Genomic DNA, 19,995 nt, shown 5'->3' on the forward strand with positions numbered 1-19,995 from the left:
TATTGAGCGAAAACACCTAAAGCTCCATGAGGCTCCAGCAGGAGATGGTGGCGAACCCTGCTGTACTCTTTCACCACAACTTTCTCTCACTCTTTCTTCCTGTTTCTGTTGTACCTGTATTTCAAAGGGCCAGCCTTGTCACACTGTGTCACGCTGAATATCCCCTTGAACTACGTTAAGAGTACATATGTCTGTGGAGTGCTCAGCCACTTGCACGTTAATTTCACGAGCAGGCTGTTCCGATCAACTGGAACCCTCGACGTCATAAGTGACGGAGTGCCAACAACAACAATCTATAGACAAATTATTGTCATTTCCTTAATTACTGTCATTAGTGATGCAAAATCACTGTTAGCATTATAGTTAATCATCATTATCATTTTGATCATTATTATTATCTATATCATTGTCATTTCACTTTGGTGCAAGGAAAGAAAAAAAAAATTGTTCAGTGACAGTAAAGAGAATTGCTTTCAGCTATCTTCCTTATTACTCTATGATGTTATGTCTGTTTAATTCTTTAACTAGTTTCACCTTGAGAGCTGCAGCCATGCTGTGGCACTGCTGTTAAATAAAAATATAATAGAGTACAGATTCGTATTTCACATAATATTTTGCTCTGTTAAATATTATCAGGTTTTAAGCTTCTGTTGAGTTTACATTTATCATCACTATCAATATTAAAACAGCACAGCATTGCATAAATCAGATTAATGAAATAAACCCTGCTGAATTTATATTCAGTTTCTGCGCTAATGCTTAGATTTTGATGAGAAAAAATGCATCATTATGTTATGTTGTATATACATGAAAATATTACTTTCTTCTAAATTGAAGAATTTACTCTTTTACTTGCTTCAGTCACTTGACTGCGGCCATGCTGGAGCACCGCCTTTAATCAAGCAAATCAACCCCAGGATTTATTCTTTGTAAGCCTAGTACTTATTCTATCAGTTGCTTTTGCCAAACCGCTAAGTTATGGGGACGTAAACACCCCATCATCGGTTGTCAAGCAATGTTGGGGGGACAAACACAGACACACACACACACACACACACACACACACATACATACATATATACAAATATATATGGCAGGCTTCTTTCAGTTTCCATCTACCAGGGCTTTGGTCAGTCTGAGGCTATAGTAGAAGACACTTGCTCAAGGTACCACGCAGTGGGAATGAACCCGGAACCATGTGGTTGATGAGCAACCTACTTACCACACAACCACTCTTGCACCTATAATTTGTGGATGTTTTTTCATTAACTTTGTTTTGCTCATGGTTATCAGGACTGCATTTTCAGTCCTACACATTCCCTATGTATTTCTATTTCTTCATCTTTAGAAAGTTTGTCTTGTTCTTACATAACATCATACAATTTCAATTCTCCATATTCATTACATTTTTTCTCTCTGTCTCCCCCCTCCCCCCTCTCTCTCTCTTTCTCTCTCTCTCTCTCTTTCTCTCTCTCTCTCTCTCTCTTTCTCTCTCTCTCTCTTTCTCTCTCTCTCTCTTTCTCTCTCTCTCTCTCAATAGCTGTGCTATTGTTTTTCTTTTCTAGATTGTCATCAATCATAACCCTGAGACTGTAAGTACTGACTTTGATGAATGTGACAAATTGTATTTTGAAGAACTCTCTCTTGAACGTGTACTTGATATTTACCAGCATGAGGTGAGTAGATCTACTTAGTCTTCACTATTTGGCTGTTTCTACACACACACACATTCTTGTATAAGAATAATAAATTTGTCCTCTACAAAAGTATAGAGTAACCAATCAGATTAATGTAAAATTGTTTTTATAACTGAACATAAAAACAGAGATTCTGTCCATTTGTGTGTTTGTTTGTCCCATAATATGAAAGTAAATGGTTCAAAGGAGGCAACACTAATTGTGCACAAACTTATGATGAACTGCACTGAGGCAAATATTCTCACTGGTTGTGGTAAATGTGACACCATCTTTATTCCTTGCATACCAGTTATACCATCTAATGTCCTGTTCAAATTTAATCCCTTACAGTTTCCTATCCCACTTCTTTTGCCATGAGCATTAATAAAAGTCAAGGCCAAACACTAAAACAGAAGTGAATTTATGAAATCCATCTTTTTTCTACTTCAGTTATTACATGTTTTTCTCTTATATAATACACACATAGAGGTCGAGTAAACCTAAATCTGACTGGTGGGACACAGTATTTGTAATTTCATTGGACTATTAGTTACTGTTGCCTTGCCTTCCAATCCTGTAATATAGTGTTGGAATTTCAGCACTAACGTTGACAGGACACAGCATTTGTAATTTCATTTGACTATTACTAACTGATATTCCTAATAAAAAAATGTCTCCTAAAAAAGACCGTCAAAAAATGAACACCAAACAAACACACAATTTGCAGCAGAAAACGAGGATAAGACACATGCAAACCTAAATCTGTTGTCATAGTCTCACCCTGGTTCAGATTCAAAACTGAATCTTTCAATTCTCCTTGGGCATACGGCCTATTCAAATGTCAAAAGAAGCCATGACAAATGGGTCTTCCACTTCACCTGTGACCTTCTCAGTGCCATCGCACAGTCACCTGAATTCCCTAAAGCTATTCTTCTATATGATATAGCTATTCTTCTTGCTTCATTCACAATATACTGCCTATTCAAACATCAAAAGGAACAGTGACAAATGGATGTTCCACTTAACCTGTCACCTTTTCAGTGCCATCGCACAGTCACCTGAATTCCCTAAAGCTATTCTTCTATATGATATAGCTATTCTTCTTGCTTCATTCACAATATACTGCCTATTCAAACATCAAAAGGAACAGTGACAAATGGATGTTCCACTTGACCTGTCACCTTTTCGGTGCCATTCCGGTCACCTGGATTTCGTAAAGTTAGTCTTCTATATGATGTACCCATTCTTCTAGCTTTTTGGTTCTGATATGAGCATTAATAAAAGTCAGGGCCAAACACTGAAAGTTGCTGGATAGCAACTTGAAGAACAAACAGGAGTGAATATATAAAATCCATCTTTTTTCTACTTCAATTATTACATGTTTTTCTCCTATATAATACACACATACAGGACAAGTAAACCTAAATCTGACTGACAGGACACAGCATTTGTAATTTCGTCGGACTGTTACTTACTGTTGTCTTGCCTTCCATTTCTGTAATTGCATGGAAAAATGCGAGCAAGAGAAATAATATTCTTAAGATTATAAATCTGGAAAAATACAGGACAAGTTATTATACTTGGAAAAGTTCAGGACAACTTATTACATCTGGTAAAGTACAGGAAAAAAAAAATTTTACTTAAAATATTACAGCCAAGGATAAAATTTCAAATAAAATATTTAGATTTAGAAAATATTAGCCTTTATCAAAACTAAAAACTTTATTACAAGTTATTACTTCTATTTGTTATTACTTGTTACTGCTATTAAAATTTTTTTAAATAACCCAATTAAAATATTTTTTGCACTTTAAAAAAATTCATTTTTTTAAATATTAATTAATAATTAGAAATTTGAAAATAGGTTATAAAAAGTAATAGTAGTACATAATTAATTAGTACAATAAATAGAATAATACAAAAATTAGTTATATGTTACAGTAAAATCTACCTACAACAATAAATTTACTGTCAAACTTGCTTGAGCTATTGCCTAAGTTATTGCCAAGTCTTAATATTTTTAGTCTTGAATAATGCCTATTTTTTACATAATGAATTTATCTACCATATATACTATTCTACATTGCATAAAACTTTAGCTATATTGGTACTTCTGGCTCTATTTTTTAAAGTATTCTAGCATGTCAGTATTTTAACAAAATGATGTACCTTTTTTAATTATAATGTTACTTTGTAAATTAAAACCAAATAATTTTTAATATTCAAATTTTATCCTTAGGTGCAATATTTTAAGTAAAAATTTTCTTGTTCTGTACTTTACCAGATGTAATAACGTGTCCTGAACTTTTCCAAGTGTAATAACTTGTCCTGTACTTTCCAAGGTTTATAATCTTAAGAATATTATTTCTCTTGCTTGCATTTTTCCATGTAATCTATGTTTTTTCCAGGCTATGCTATTATGCTAATTAATAATGTGTCAAATAGCGGTGTTGATAATTTTTTCCTTACATCAACGATGCCGGTGACATATTAAACATCCCCTAGAACTATATTTATAAAAAAGTATAGGACTATATTATCACCCTCAACTTTGAGAAACAAATGCTAATAACTTTTTTTCTTTTAACATTTCATTACATGAAGTTGATACCATGAAATACCTGAAATTGAGCTCTATCATTTAAGCTTAATTAAAATATACTTTGTTCTTAAAATAAAAAAAATAATTATACTTAGATCCAATTTTTTGCCTTACTTATATTTTTTTTCATGATATTTTACCTCACAACTTTCTTGATACAAATTTTTGTTGCATGGGACCATAACTATGGAATTCTTCACGCTGTCTTCTGTCGTTGAAGCTAAGATAAATATATTTTGCTTTTAAAATAAAAAAATTATTTAGATCTAAACTTGATTGATGGTGTTACTTACTCTCCCATAACGTCACTACAAATTTTGATGTAAACTGTTTTTCTATTGGACCAAATCTCAAATTTTTTATGCCAAAATGAAGCTAGGGACCAGTCCTCTGAAAGATGTTGCATGTGAGTAAATTGTGACCTTAAGAATATTATTCAACTACTACCATAATTGAATAATGTTGTGTCCTGTTATACCATCTAATGTCCCATTGAAATTTAAGCTCTATCCCACTTTCTATTGCCATGAGCATTAATAAAAGTCAGAGCCAAACACTAAAAGTTGCTGGTTTGCAACTTGAAGAACAAACAGAAATGAATATATGAAATCCATCTTTTTTCTACTTTAATTATTACATGTTTTTCTCTTATATAATACACACATATAGGATGAATAAACCTAAATCTGACTGACAGGATACAGCATTTGTAATTCCATTTGACCGTTACTTACTGTTATTCCAAATAAAAAAAATGTCTACTAAAAAAAGACCCTCAAAAAACGAACACCAAGCAAATGCATGGCGTGCAGTGCTTTTTCTATACCTCCTATGATGCTATTGCCTAATATGTCTCAACAAAAATTATGCAATGTGCAACACTAATTGTGCACTGACATAGCATTTGTAATTTCATTTTACTATTACTGACATTCCTAATCAAAAAAATGTCTACTTAAAAAAGATCGTCAAAAATGAACACCAAACAAAAACATGATGTGCAATGCTTTTTTTATATGAACAGCGATGTTCCACTTCACCTGCAGCCTTTCCACTGCCATTGCAGTCAACTGGATTTTGTAAAGCTATTCTTCTATATAATATACCCATTTTTCTAGCTTCTCAGTCCAATAAACAGTAAAAGTAATTACCCATTCAACGACAGGTATTACAGCTATTACACACACACATATATGTATATATATATATATAATACAAACAGACTAATAAGATACAAACAGACTAATAAGATACAAACAGACTAATAAGGACACATGACCACATACAGGGTATCTTACGTACATTATCTCCATTGTATATTTTCCTTTTTACATCTTGCATTTAGAACTGTAATGGCATCATTGTTTCTGTTGGTGGTCAAGTCCCTAATAACCTTGCCCTGCCACTTTACAACCATAATGTGCACATATTTGGTACAAGCCCTTTGATGATTGACAATGCTGAGAATCGATCTGTTTTCTCTGCTATCCTTGATGAATTGAATATAGACCAACCAGAATGGCGATCCCTCAGCTCATTGGTAAGTTTTGTTTCTTTCTCTTCCTTTTCTTTACACCTATCATTTTTAATTTTTAAATAAAAATGAGACCCCACCCCCTTAATTTTGCTCAGATTGCTTTCAATTTTGGTGAATCGATGCAACTCTGAATTTTGATTACAATCAACCAATTGCTTTATCTTGTAAATTAAAGAATCTGATGTTATTTGGAATTAAAGTTGGGAAATTTGAGTAATTTTAGCCAATCAACAGACAGCGTGGCATTTGCAGCTTGTTACCATGACAACCGCACACTGTGTTGTGGTTCACTGTTGTTTGTGCCACTGTTGTCTGTGTTGATTTTTCACACCACGAGATACTTTTCACCTGCGTGTTTTGTTTTAATTTTTCTGTGTGTTAGTATATTACATATTTTTCTTTGCTTCTGTGTGTTAGTGTTTTTTAGTATTCGGTATTCAGCATCTACCTTTCTTCGTTTTGCATTCATGGTCATTGAAATTTTTTCCTATGAATAAAATTAAAATTCAAATTAAAAATTTTAACATTTGAATAATCCTATTTTTTTAATGGCAGACCTTTTATTCTATTCAAAAGCCTCGCCTCTCATGTTACAATTGTAATAATACCAGTTAGTTGTGGGTGATGATGATGATGATGATAAAGGCAGAAATAGGTATGCGTTTGGTGGCAAGGACAAGAGGAAGAAACAAATGAGATCTTAAATGATGACAAATGTATTATTTGAAAAATACAATAATGAAATAAATCAGGAAAAATCATGGTTCATGTTTTACCTGTTCCATTTCTTTCATTCTTGGATTTTTATTCACACTTTTAGTTGCTAAACTGTGAATTGCATGGTGACTGTCAGATTATTGGATTTTCTTTTGATTTCTATATAGGATAAGGTGTGTAAATTATGATGGTAACAAACACATTTTATTGTATATTATCCACCTTTTGTCATCTGTACTCCTGCATACATGCTAGAAGCTTACTGCCTTCCTGCACTTGAATCCCTGGATTGCACTAACCTATTACTATACGTGTGTGTGTGTAGCCCACTCTGTGGAGTGGTTGGAGTTAGGAAAGGCATCCAGCTGTAAAACCCATGCAAAAACAGACATAGAAGCATGGTGCAGGCTCCTGCCCAGCCAGCTCCTGTCAAACCGTCCAACCCATGCCAGCATGGAAGGAGGATGTTAAATGATGATGATAAATATATATGGACCAGCTATCCTCATTGACAGCAGGATAAGGCACTTCAGGATATGAAGACAAGGAAAGCCCTTAGTCCATCAGGAATCACAATTCAGGTCCTTAAAATATCTAGTCACCCGTATAGTTAATCAGGTTATTCAGGAAGGCGTATTCCCCAATGACTGGTGTAGCAGCACTGTAATCAGCTGCTACATGCTTCCTGAGCCACTCCTATGTTTCCTATCGTACCCCTTTCTATACTGGTATTGCCCATCATCTACATCTGCACCCTTGCTCATCACTCACTACATTAATCTCTATCACCACCTGTTTGCTACTCCCTTAATGTTCCTATGAAAACATCCACACATTTTCTGAGCACACTACCTTCCTTTTATCACCTTCAGCCATATACCTCCTGTATGGCAAGACACCTGTGCTGGTTCCTCTATCATACTTTGGCCTTTCAACACCTGGTGTAAAGCCACCCACCTCCATCTTCCCCTCCCAAATTCTTTCTCTTTGTTATTGAAGCTTTTTCGATTTCCTTTTTCCCTATTGATTTTCATGGCAACCTCACGAGTGCTGGTGGCATATAAAACGCACCCAATGCATTCTGTAAAGTGGTTGGCATTACGAAGGGCATCCAACCATAGAAACCAAGCCAAAGATGACATTAGAACCTGACAGAGCCCTGCAGCTCAGCAGTTCTCTGTCAAACTGTCTAACCCATGCCAGCATGGAAAGTGAATGTTAAATGATGATAATGATGATGACTGTACGCCGGTGTTAAAACGGGGGTAGCTGATGAAGGAAAATGTTCTCTATGTGGCTTGTGTGTTTTCTTGTCTACGTTTTGTTTGCAATGTCCTGTACCCAGATATGCACCTATACATACAGGTGGATGTCGGTATGCACATACCTGTACGTATATATGCATATACTCATTTACTATTTGTTTATATATATATATATATATATGTTTGAATGCATATACAGGTATTTATTTATGTTTGTTCTTATTATTTTTCTTCAAAAACAAATATTACATCACTTACCACCACAATAAAATACAACAAACTCATCTGTGTACACACACACACACTACAAACTCCTGCACAATTGTACACCATCCTTCAAATACTCCTTTCATACAAAACAAAAATCAATACAAAAACACAGGATGAGGCACTGGATTTTGCCGCCAGCGTCGGTTACCCATGTCTACTACGTCCGTCTTACATACTGAGTGGCTCAGCCATGAATGTAGCTTATGAACCAGAGGAGTTAGAGACATACCTACAACAGGCAACTCAAGTGTCAATGGAGTATCCAGTGGTCATCACAAAATTTATTGAAGGAGCTAAGGAGATTGAAATGGATGCTGTAGCTGACCACGGTCATGTAAATATAATTTGGATTCTCTCTTTCATTTTCGTACCCCCCACCACTATTTAAAACAACTCTTTAGTTACTCTCTCTCAAAACTATTTCTTTTTTTTCTTTCTTTCTCCCTTCTTCTTACATTTCTTTTTCTCCCTTTGTTTCTTTGTTTCTTTCTTTTCATCTTTGCTTTGTGCTTCTTTCCAATTTGATGTTTCTTTATTGTTTTCATTTTTCTTTCATTTTTTTTTCTTTTCATTTTTTATCACTTTTTTTCACTTTCCTTTCCTTTCTATTTTCCTTTCGTATTTGTAATTTTCTTCCCTCTTTCTAACGTATCTTTCTTCTATCCAGTCTCTTTATCAATATATGTTGCCTTTTCTTTTTTGTTCTTTTCTATCTTTTCCTTTTCTTTTTTCTCTTTTTTGCCTAGTTTCTTTCCTCCCCACCTTTTCTCTGTTCTCTTTCTTTTTGTCCTAATTCTTTCATTTCCTCATTTTGTTATTTTTTTCTTCATTCTCTTCATTTTTACTTTTTTTTTGTCTCCTATTTTTTATGCACCCTCTTATTCCTCTTCACACACACACACATCCCTCTCTCTTTCTGTCTCTCACTTGCAACTTTTCACCTTTCACTACAGGTTGTTAGCCATGCAATCTGCGAACATGTTGAAAATGCTGGAGTCCATAGTGGTGATGCTACCCTCATTCTACCCACACAAAGCATTTCAAAAGAAGTTCTGAAAAATGTAAGTACCTGGGTTATCTCATTAGGTGACCTAATTAGTAGTTGAGTTGGGTCTCATGAAAGCATAGTTGTCAAATTAAGGCTGGCAAGGGACTTCAGGAGATTTGCTAATATATGACTGTACTTTCACTGATGAAGACTTAATAAATCAAAAATATTTGAAGTTACCACCCTTGCTTGCTCATCCAAAAATTAATATTAGCTCATGCCTAATACTTTTTCATCATTTACCACATTTAACCCTTCTGTTGTCATTTCTGATGTTGGAAACCTTGGAAATAAGGATATATACCTTTCCATTATTTAAATAAGTGATCAGTGCCTGTTATTAAATTTTCAATTAACCTCATTTCTTGGTGCTTTTCATGTCTTTTTATGAACATTGTGTACAGCCAGTTTGTTGCTATCTTGTTTATATTTTGATTTCCTGTTATTGTTTTGTTCTTTTGTTTCAATTTTTCATTTCCAGATCCGGGAATCAACTGCCAAAATTGCCAAAAGATTTGAAATCACAGGTCCATTCAATATTCAATATATTGCTAGTGAGAATTCAGTCAAGGTAATTTCCAGTCTATTTTGCAAGAGCAAAAGATTCTTATGTAATATATTTAAACATAAATGTAGACTCAGTGACATTTAATATGCACAACACTCATGCATACTCACGCATACACATATGGATGCACCCACACTCAAACATAAAGACATACATGTATATGTGTCATCATCATCATCGTTTAACATCCGCTTTCCATGCTGACATGGGTTGGACGGTTTGACTGAGGGCTGGCAAGCCAGGAGGCTGCACCAGGCTCCAATCCAATCTGGCAAAGATTCTACAGCTGGATACCCTTCCTAATGCCAACCACTCCAAGAGTGTAGAGGGTGCTTTTTATGTGCCACCAGCTCAGAAGCCAGTCAGGCAGCACTGGCATCGACAACGCATTAATGGTGCATTTTATGTGCCACCGGCATGGGAGCCAATCAGATATATATATGTGTGTGTGTGTGTATATATTTATATATATATATATATATATATATATATATATATATATATATATATATATACATATATATACATGAAGAGCTTTTGCACAGTCTCCACCTACTAAATTCCACTCAGCAGGTATTGGTCAACCTGAGATACTTGCTCAGTATGCAATGCAGTGAGATCAGTGACAACAACAGCAGCAGTAAAAATGGTGATGGTGGAAGCAGTGGTAGTGGTGGCAGTAATAGTAGTTGTGGTAGTAGTAGTCATACACACATTTATTTTATGCTAGTTCCAGCCAACAGATTGTAGGTATACTAAAGCTTTATATATATATATATATTTATATATAAAACAAAAAACAATCCTATATAAACTTAGAAACATACATATTTATATAAATCTCTTTTCCTTTTCTCTGTTACAGGTGATTGAATTGAATCTTCGTGCTTCCAGGTCATGTCCCTTTGTTTCTAAAACAATTGGTACTGACTTTGTAGCCACAGCCACAAAAGTTATGACCAATCTTCCTATTGAAAGGAACCATTTGCCCAGTCTAGATAACCCTATGGATCCCAAAACATATGTAGGCATAAAGGTATGGATCACTATAATGCAATTTTTATATATATATTGCTCAACAACAGTTTCAAAATGTCACTGCATGTCCATCTGATATATTTCTTACTTTGCGTTCATGCTCCTATAGTTCTTGATTGAGTGGCAGCAGTTTTTTTAAAGTAAATTTTCTCCCTACTCTATTTTGTTCAATGATTTGAGTTTACACCTCTACCATAATAGAACAATCCACAAAGAAATTTAAAATACTACTTTGAAACATTATTGACTTGAAACACCAATAAAAGTAGCACATAACATTGTTATTTCATTTATTTATAAACTAATTAACCCTTTTGATACTGACCCATCTTTGGTTCTCTGAAACAGTTTTTCTGTTTCAAAGTGATCTAAATTAAAACTTTCCCATAGAATTTCATGTTAATTTATGTTCCAAACACCAGCTCAATGATGACAAAATTATTTTACTAAATTCTTTATTATTTTCAAAATTAATTGAAGCAAAAACACTGTATATCAACAGAAATATAGTAATGAAAGGGTTAACGCTGAGCAAATATCAGAATGCAGATCATTAAATTGAAAGTTATGGTGAGAATCATGACACCCCCTGTGAGAATGGATTAGCCAAACTCGTATAAGTAGCAGCGTATCTGACTGAGAGCGGGAGATGAGAAATCACAGGAAGTTGAAAGGTGTCATTCATGAGTTTGTGGAGGTGCAGGAAATTATTGAGAAGTTGTTATAGTTCGTTGAGTTATTTTGGATTGCTTACAGTTGTTGGCAGAGTATTTGGGAACACATCAAGTGGAGACAGTTGGTGTCTACTCTGTTCTGTGGTACTATATATCACACTGTATTAGTGCACGACACTAAGGTGAAATATACAGAAACCATGTTATAAAAAAAGTGATCATTTAATAGGAAGGAAAGTAATAGGTATTTTTTAACAAAATAGGTTTCAAATTTTCTCAACTTCAGATTTTTTTTACAATTATAGTTGAAAAGAATATAAATCCAGAATCAACAAATTTAACCCTGGGAAAGTGAAATTCATACCCTGCAGTTAAATTTAACCTGCTTTGGAAACTCCTGATCTATAAAGAATTATTGCTCTCTTTCTTAGGAGTAGCATTTATTGTTGTCAGCTTGGGAAAGACAACAATTTCATGATTTTCTTGTCTTTTGTGTGAGTCACTTAAATTTATAATAGAATTTACAATATTTTAAGATGTATTGTTTTATTGTTGTTCAGCTCTAAATTGGCCTTGAATGATATTAAGTGAAACTATTCAAGCCATAATCATCTCCACTTTTTTTTTTTTCAGTCGTAATGTTCCCACAATTGTAATATACCCTCCCATTATCCAATGTGTTTATTCTTTTTTAAGATGGAAGATTAAGATTTAAGGGAGTATGGTCACTATTTCTAGCAAGGCAACCATGTAGAAAATCCCTTGGCTCAGTAGTACTGATACTAGTATACCCAAACTGTCAAATAATAGCAGAGGTACTGTTGAAAAATGTACATGCAGAAAGTTGCAAATGAGAGTATGAGAACGTACCTACAAATGCCAAAATAACAGGAAATTAAGAAAATTCTGTTTATCGCTTCCCAAATTTTAATACAGGTTTGATTAGTATGTTGTTAAGTTATTTTCTACAATAAATGCTCTAATTTCACAAATGCTGCACATACATGTATATGTACTCAAAACTGCCAAAATATATGCATATTTACATACTGGCACATGATCTTACCAACAGGTTACATTCAATTTCTTAAGGTTTTCAAAGAATAGTAGATTTAGTTTATGAAAAAAGCTGTATATTTACAGCATAATTGACATGTTCTGTGAAATTATCTGTACTGCCCCTGATTATTAATGTTTCGTCCAAATTTTGATGTATTTGATTGCCTACCACAATGGAAAATATAGTTAGTGTCTTGCTCACACACCTGGTCTGGGAAATGAACCCACGATTTTATGATCATGAACCCAGCCAACGCCTTAACTACTAGATCATATACACTCGTGTATGCAAAATCTATAAAAACATGTTAATTTGTTGGGTTACTCAGAGTTACACAAATCTGGCTTCAAACTAACTGATCAATGTAGTGAGCACAGAGAGGAAGTTCTCTTTACTTCTATGTGTAGTTTTCGAATTCAGTCAGTTAAAATCTCAAAATATGGTCAAAGGGTAACTTATAGATTAATTCTAATGCTAATCCTTTTAGAAACATCTTCCAATACAACAGGTGCAGTATATTTACTCGACAAACAAAAATAATTTCTGTTTCAAAGTGTTGTTAGTAATTTTGTATGTATACATTGTTAATAATTATTAATAATTCAGAATTATTTGATGGGTTAATTAAAGAGTTGTTTTCTGTTTTTTTTTTTCTCTTCCAATATACTACAGGCGCCCATGTTTTCCTGGCCCCGTTTGAGGGATGCTGATCCTTTGCTGAAGTGTGAAATGGCTTCCACAGGTGAAGTGAGTATATATATGGAGATTTTTTTTTTTCTAGTATTCAGTTTTTATATTTTATTTTATTGTATGGTGGAGGCGCAATTGCCTAGTGGTAGGGCAGTGGACTCGCAGTCATAGGATTGCGGTTTCGATTCCCAGACCGGGCGTTGTGAGTGTTTATTGAGCGAAAATACCTAAAGCTCCACGACGCTCCGGCAGGGGATGGTGGTGAACCCTGCTGTACTCTTCCACCACAACTTTCTCTCACTCTTACTTCCTGTTTCTGTTGTGCCTGTATTTCAAAGGGTCAGCCTTGTCACACTGTGTCACACTGATTATCCCCGAGAACTACGTTAAGGGTACACGTGTCTGTGGAATGCTCAGCCACTTGCACGTTAATTTCACAAGCAGGCTGTTCTGTTGATTGGATCAACTGGAACCCTCGTCGTAACCGACGGAGTGCCATTTTTTTTTTTTATTGTAGGTTAGTCGAGAAGAAGGGATGTGGGTGGGGGTGGGGTTGCTTCCATGAATTGTGTATTTTTCCCTGTGACTGTGGCAGTTGATGTGGGTTTTATTCAGTTTGAACTTCTCCAAGTGAGTGTCTGCTGGCTATGTCGTTAGGAAAAGAATTCTAGAGGGTTCTTTGTTCTGGAAAGAGGATCAAGTGAAGTGGTTAGTGTAGACTCTGGAATCTGAAACAAAGCCAACATGTGGAAGGAAGATAGACAATTTCTTGGATAGAGCTTGTTTGAAAGTATTTTGCTTTAGTATGTCTTGTCTATTTTGATAATCTAATGTTAGGAAAAATACGAAAACAATTATCAATATGGAAATGGTCTACCAAGAAAGATGAGACACAAATGCTTAAGTTTAATGGAATACCAAGATGTTTGAGGTTAGTTGATACAGTCTTTATGGATTATTAACCTCATTTTTAGAAATGAAACATCACTTTAATATATACTTCTACCTTAAGGTGGCAAGTTGGCAGAATTGTTAGCATGTCAGGTAAAAATGCTTAGCAGCATTTCATTTGTCTTCACGTTCTGAGTTCAAATTCCACTAAGGTTGACTTTGCCTTTCATCCTTTCAAAGTTTATAAAATAAGTACCAGTTGAGTACTGGGATTGTTGTACTTGACATACCCCCTCCCCCAAAATTTCTGACCTTGTGCAAAAATTTGAAACCATTATTATTATTATTAAAACAGTAAGCTGGCAAAATTGTTAGCACACTGGGTGAAATGCTTAGAGGTATTTCGCCTGTCTTTACATTCTGAGTTCAAATTCTGCCAAGGTCGATTTTGCCTTTCATCCTTGATTAAATAAGTACCAGCTATACACTGTGGTCAATTTAATCGACTTAATCCCCTCCTGCAAGCTTCCCTTGTGGCAAAACTTTGAAATTATTATTATTATTATTAAAACAGTAAGCTTTCAGAATTGTTAGCATGCCAGGTAAAATACTTAGCAGCATTTTGTCTGTCTTTATATATTGAGTTCAAATTCTGCTGAGGTTGATTTTGCCTTGCATTCCTTTGGGGGGGTTGATAAAATAAGTACCAATTGAGCATTGGTGTCAATATAATTGACTAACCCCTTCCCCAAAATTGCTGTCCTCGTACCAGACTTTGAAACCAGTATTTACTTCTACCCTACATTTCAATCATATTCCAAAGCTTTAAGTACTTTAAAATATAAGCACAATATTTGAAACAATCAGCCAGTATTTAAATTAATTTTCTAAATCAGAAATATACCTAAAAGACAGAAATAATATCAATCAAAGTATTGTCAATAACACATGCATGATAGAAAAAAACTTCATAAAACCAACATTTTAAACTTATATTTTTCATAAGAAAAAAATATACAGACATTGCTTATATTTTTCTTCTTTTTACTTATATATGCACAAACCCTAATATTTTAAGACATGTATACCTCTTTAAGAGTATTAGCAATGTAAAACAGTCACTATGAATTTAGATTTGATTGTAGTCAGATTTAGCATAGAAATTATTAGACTCTGTTTTTACTTTTTATAAAATTGCATAAATTTTTGTATTGTACTAAATTTATTAAAATTGTTTGTTAAATAGGATTCATCAGAATTATAATTTTTGTTTAAGAATTTTGAAAATAATAACCGTGTAGAATTTATTGCATCTTATTTCTTATGTTTAATTTATAAACATTTCAGCAGTAATGGAGAATTTACTTAGGTTTCTTTTTACTCTGAACAATATTTAAAGGCTTATTTTTTTAATGTTAGCTTTTTATACGGGTTTTCTTTGTATTTCATGTGTCTTTTCTACTGTATCAGGTTGCTTGCTTTGGGTCAACGAAGTACACTGCCTTCCTGAAAGCTATAATGTCTTCTGGTTTCAAAATGCCACGTCAAGGGAGTAATGTAATGATTGGTGTACAACATTCTTTCCATTCTAATTTTCTTCCATTGGCCAAAAAGCTTTCAGATCTGGGATATAAGGTATGTTTTTTATTTCAAATAATTTGTTACTGTCTCCCCCTCCTATTATGTTAGATACGGTAGTGTGCCAGACTCTTATAGTATTAAGTTTCATACCAGCTAGTTGATTCAGTTGACTAAGTGCATGAATGGTTAAGCATTAATTTGTAGCTTTCTGCTTGTGTTTCTATGAATATCTTTAATTGTTGTTGTTAGTGGCAGTACTGAGAAGCATTGAGGGAGAAAGAGAGAGAGAGTTGAGTATTGTTTAGATGAAGTACTGGGAAGTGTTAATCTTTTGACACATAAAGAACTAAACACTTAATGCTCTTTAAAAAAGATGATAATGACTCTATGAGATGTTCCTGTTTTCCCCATACCATTATCATTAAGTGAAAGAATACTTCAACTGATAATTGAAACCTGTTCAAGAACTCAAATCCCCAAGAAGTTTACACAGTGTTATAAGAGTCTCCTCACCTCAAATAATAATTAAAAAAAAAACCAAGAAGCTTAGGAAAATATTTATACTTTTCTCTCTTTTACACTACTTCAGATTTTAAATGTAATTGCTTTTCCTTTCTTTTTTATTGGCTTTCTCAAATGAAGCTGTTTGCAACTGATGCAACAGCACATTATTTGAATGCACACAAGATAAACACACAAGCAGTTGCTTGGGCTTTGACTGGAAATGAAGAACAAGATCTACCTGTAGCTACAAAGTAAGCTTGCATTTTTGTTTTTGTGTTTCATAAATGTTTCTCCATATTTCATATTTTCTCCATAATCCAGCCCAGCGCTGTACCATTTTTACTGAAACAAGGGCTTCCAGACATAAACAGTGTGTCATTTTACCGTACCAATTTGTTGTTCTACATGCAACTAAATTATGCATTTGGTGGTGCATCCCATCACCTATTATGTTATTGGGGGAGCCCAACCTTCCTATTCAAGTTGTATAATGAGATGAGCTGAACTCATCATAGACACACTTTTATATAAAAAACAGAACCTGAGATTAACCCTTTAGCATTTAAACTGGCTATATTTGGCCCAAATATTCAAGCTGTTTTACTGTAAAAACCCATGTAATTTGCACACGTGTAATTTACGCAGGTGATTTTCAGGATAAAAATTGTTAAAAAAAATCTTATACTCACATAAAATTCGCACCCAAAAGTTTTCAGAATTGCCAATATGGCCAGGGGGAAAAATCTTTCAATTCAGTTGTATTTAACATAATTTCACTTATTTGTGATTAGATTTTATTAAATTTTCATTAAATAAAAATAATTTCTGTTTAACAGGTATCACATTAAAAGCTATTAAATTGCAAAGTGTTTGTGTGGTCTTCTATATACATAAAATCTGTTTTGCTCACTCAGTATATCCTCCCCTTCCCTTGGCAATGTCAGTCTGCTTTACTCACTCGCCATATCCTCCTCTTCCCTCAACATTAGCATTCCAATAAAAATAAGTAAATGAAAAACATGATGCTGATGTGTGTATGTGTGTGTGTGTGCACATGTAACTGTATGAGACTGTGTTTAAGTGTTTGTATGTGTACGTAACTGTATGAGACTGTGTTTGTGTGTCTCCATGTAACTGTGTAAGATTAACTGGAAATAAATGAAGTATTATTTCACAAATTGTGAGCAGAAGATACTTGTATGTGTATATATATCTATTAATATCTATACATTAATATATGTTTGTATATGTGTGTGTGTGTGTGTATATATATATATATATATATATATATATATATATATATATATACACACACACACACACACATGTATATATACATGTGTGCTTCCCTTTCTCTCACACATACACTCACAGACGTGCATACACAGGAAAAGTTGTTAAGGATTATCAACAAAAACAAAGCTGATAAATATGCACAGGTATTTCAAATTAAGTTTAATTACCAATAAATATCAGATTGGATGACATTTTACTCAACTGAGTAGAATATGGCCCAGACCGTGATTACCAGCGTGAACGTCAGACTTCAAAAAGTAGTTAACCATTTAATGGTTTTAGTAAATTTATACGGAGAAAGTAAGCATTATACTGTCCAGCATAAATGAAAGTCAACTTCATTATATTTAAGCCGTTATTTAAATGCGTCAACTTCCAGTATGAATGTTTACATTTTGTATGTTTTTTTTTCAACAAAAACAAATTCTAAAAAAATTCTGGACCCTAAAGTTTATTTTTATTTTTGCATAAAAAGTGCGTAAATTACATGGGTTTTTACACTATATTCAAACTGGGTAGATCCAACCTTTCACACCAATCTTACAATGACATTCTTAAAATAAACAATTATATCATTGAAATCTCACAGCTACAAAAAAATGCATGCGAAGGTTAGAAAGGAACAAGGCTAGTAGGCTCCGCAGGATGTATAATGTAAGTGTGCATGTTCAACAGAGTACCAGTGTTCTGAGAGAGAAGTTGGACATAAGAGAAATTTGTTGCTGTGTGCAAGAAAGGAGACTGCGCTGTCATGTAATGCAGATGGATGTTGACAGCTCCATAAAGAAGTGCTGATCTCTCAAAGTGAATGGAACATGTGGAAGTGGGAGACTCAGGAAGACATGGGATAGTACTGAAGAATGACCTGAGGTAGCTGAACCTTTCAGGCGAGATGACAAAGGACTGAGATACCTGGTGCCTGGCCCTACTCAAAAAGATCCATACCCAGCAGCAGTATAAGTGTTAAGACCAACCCTTCTGGTTGTGTAAAGCACTCATGGTGGTGCCACATAAAAGCACCCATGTGGTGCCACATGAAAGTGCCCATGCAGCGACATGTAAAAATACTTGTGTGGCAACACATAAAAGCATCTGTGTAGCAACACATAAAATTACCTGTGTGGTGCCATGTAAAAGCATTTGTGTGATGTTGTGTAAAAGCATCGAGGACATTTTGTAAGGTGATTTGTGTTAGGAAGAGCATCTAGCTGTAGAAACCAAATCAGACTGGAGTCTGGTGCAGCTTGCCAGCTCTGGTCACACCATTTAACCCATGGCAGCATGGACAACAGATGTTGAAAACTTCTTTCCACACAGCCACACCTGCACCTATCAATATGTAAGTAATATCTTCTCAGCTCTGTGAGGGATCTCTTTAAGTAATTTTTTTCCCAATTTTTCTATTTACAGAATGATCCAGGATAGAGAAATAGACTTGGTAATCAATCTGCCAAACCATCAAACAAAATACATCAAGGACAATTATCTCATCAGACGAGCATCCATAGACAATGCTGTTCCTTTGATAACGAACTTTGAGGTCAGTCTTGTATTTGTGTCTCTTTTTTCTAATAGGCTGTGGGTTTGATTCTGTGTAATGTTAATGTGCATCAACGACCATCACATATGAGCTAAGAGATAAAATAAGTTTGAGAAAAATGAAATGCAAGAGGAAAGCCTGCATTGGTGTGGACATGTGATGAGTGGCAGCTGGGTAAAAATGTTCCTGGAGTTTCAAATGGAAGGTATTTGCAGAAGAAAAAAGAGAGCTGAGAAAACATGACAAAACTCAATGAAAATTGACCATGGGATACTGGACATTTTGAAAGTGATGATCAGTAACTTAGACAAGTGGCAACATACTATGTTTGAGAGAAATGTATACTACCCCTACAAGCATGAAAAAATAGATGTAAAAATTATGATAGTGACGATGATTAGTAATAGTAAACAAAAAGGGGTTCATAGATAAAAAAAACCGGTTTAGACCCATTGCTCTAACACTTCTGCCAATAAAACTTTTAAACCAAAGAACATGTCATGTTAATGATTTTGGCGATGGAATATAATCGTTTGGTTAATATATTTCTCTAAAACAAACCTGATTTCTATTTATTTTGTATCTTTTCAGGTTGTCAAGCTGTTGGTTGAGGCACTCGACTATGTTGGTGATATGAAAGCTACAAGCCTGTTTGATTACCGCAACCCAAAAGCAAAACAGAGACAAGCTGATTAGCTGACTAAGAACAAAAACTAACTCTTCTCAAACATCACTATAAGGATTCATTCAAACTATTGAATGTCAGGGACACAACTTAAAATACACAGCTATTCTTCTCCTAATCTCGATAAACTGTTTTTAAATTCTACTTCAAGAACACAGCTCCAATATCCTATGTATTCTATTTTATAATGGATTACATACATACATACATACATATATATATATATATATATATATATATATATATATATATATATAACAAAAAATAATATTGAAGAAAATCATATCTTTATTTTAGATCTCACCTTATAAATCTGACAACTGTTTCAATTACATTAACATACATACATACAT

General features: G+C 34.2%; 1 protein-coding gene across 2 annotated transcripts in view; it reads left to right on the forward strand.

Moving 5' to 3' along the window:
• Positions 1-19,907, forward strand: part of LOC106879763 (carbamoyl-phosphate synthase [ammonia], mitochondrial) — an 83,554-nt gene extending 63,647 nt beyond the window's left edge. The window contains exons 26-36 of one of the 2 annotated variants that reach the window (XM_089358735.1): positions 1,566-1,676; positions 5,624-5,818; positions 8,180-8,401; positions 9,021-9,128; positions 9,597-9,686; positions 10,549-10,719; positions 13,128-13,202; positions 15,507-15,671; positions 16,260-16,372; positions 18,828-18,957; positions 19,549-19,907. In XM_089358735.1, the coding sequence (XP_089214861.1) occupies positions 1,566-1,676; positions 5,624-5,818; positions 8,180-8,401; positions 9,021-9,128; positions 9,597-9,686; positions 10,549-10,719; positions 13,128-13,202; positions 15,507-15,671; positions 16,260-16,372; positions 18,828-18,957; positions 19,549-19,653 (1,485 nt within the window). In that variant the 3' untranslated portion in view covers positions 19,654-19,907. The remainder of the gene's footprint in view (positions 1-1,565; positions 1,677-5,623; positions 5,819-8,179; positions 8,402-9,020; positions 9,129-9,596; positions 9,687-10,548; positions 10,720-13,127; positions 13,203-15,506; positions 15,672-16,259; positions 16,373-18,827; positions 18,958-19,548) is intronic. The other variant, XM_089358736.1, reaches the window with a different exon arrangement.
• Positions 19,908-19,995: the final 88 nt, after the last annotated feature.

The sequence above is a fragment of the Octopus bimaculoides genome, chromosome 10 (assembly GCF_046866305.1).
Source record: "Octopus bimaculoides isolate indiv1 chromosome 10, ASM4686630v1, whole genome shotgun sequence".
Lineage (NCBI taxonomy): Eukaryota > Metazoa > Mollusca > Cephalopoda > Octopoda > Octopodidae > Octopus > Octopus bimaculoides.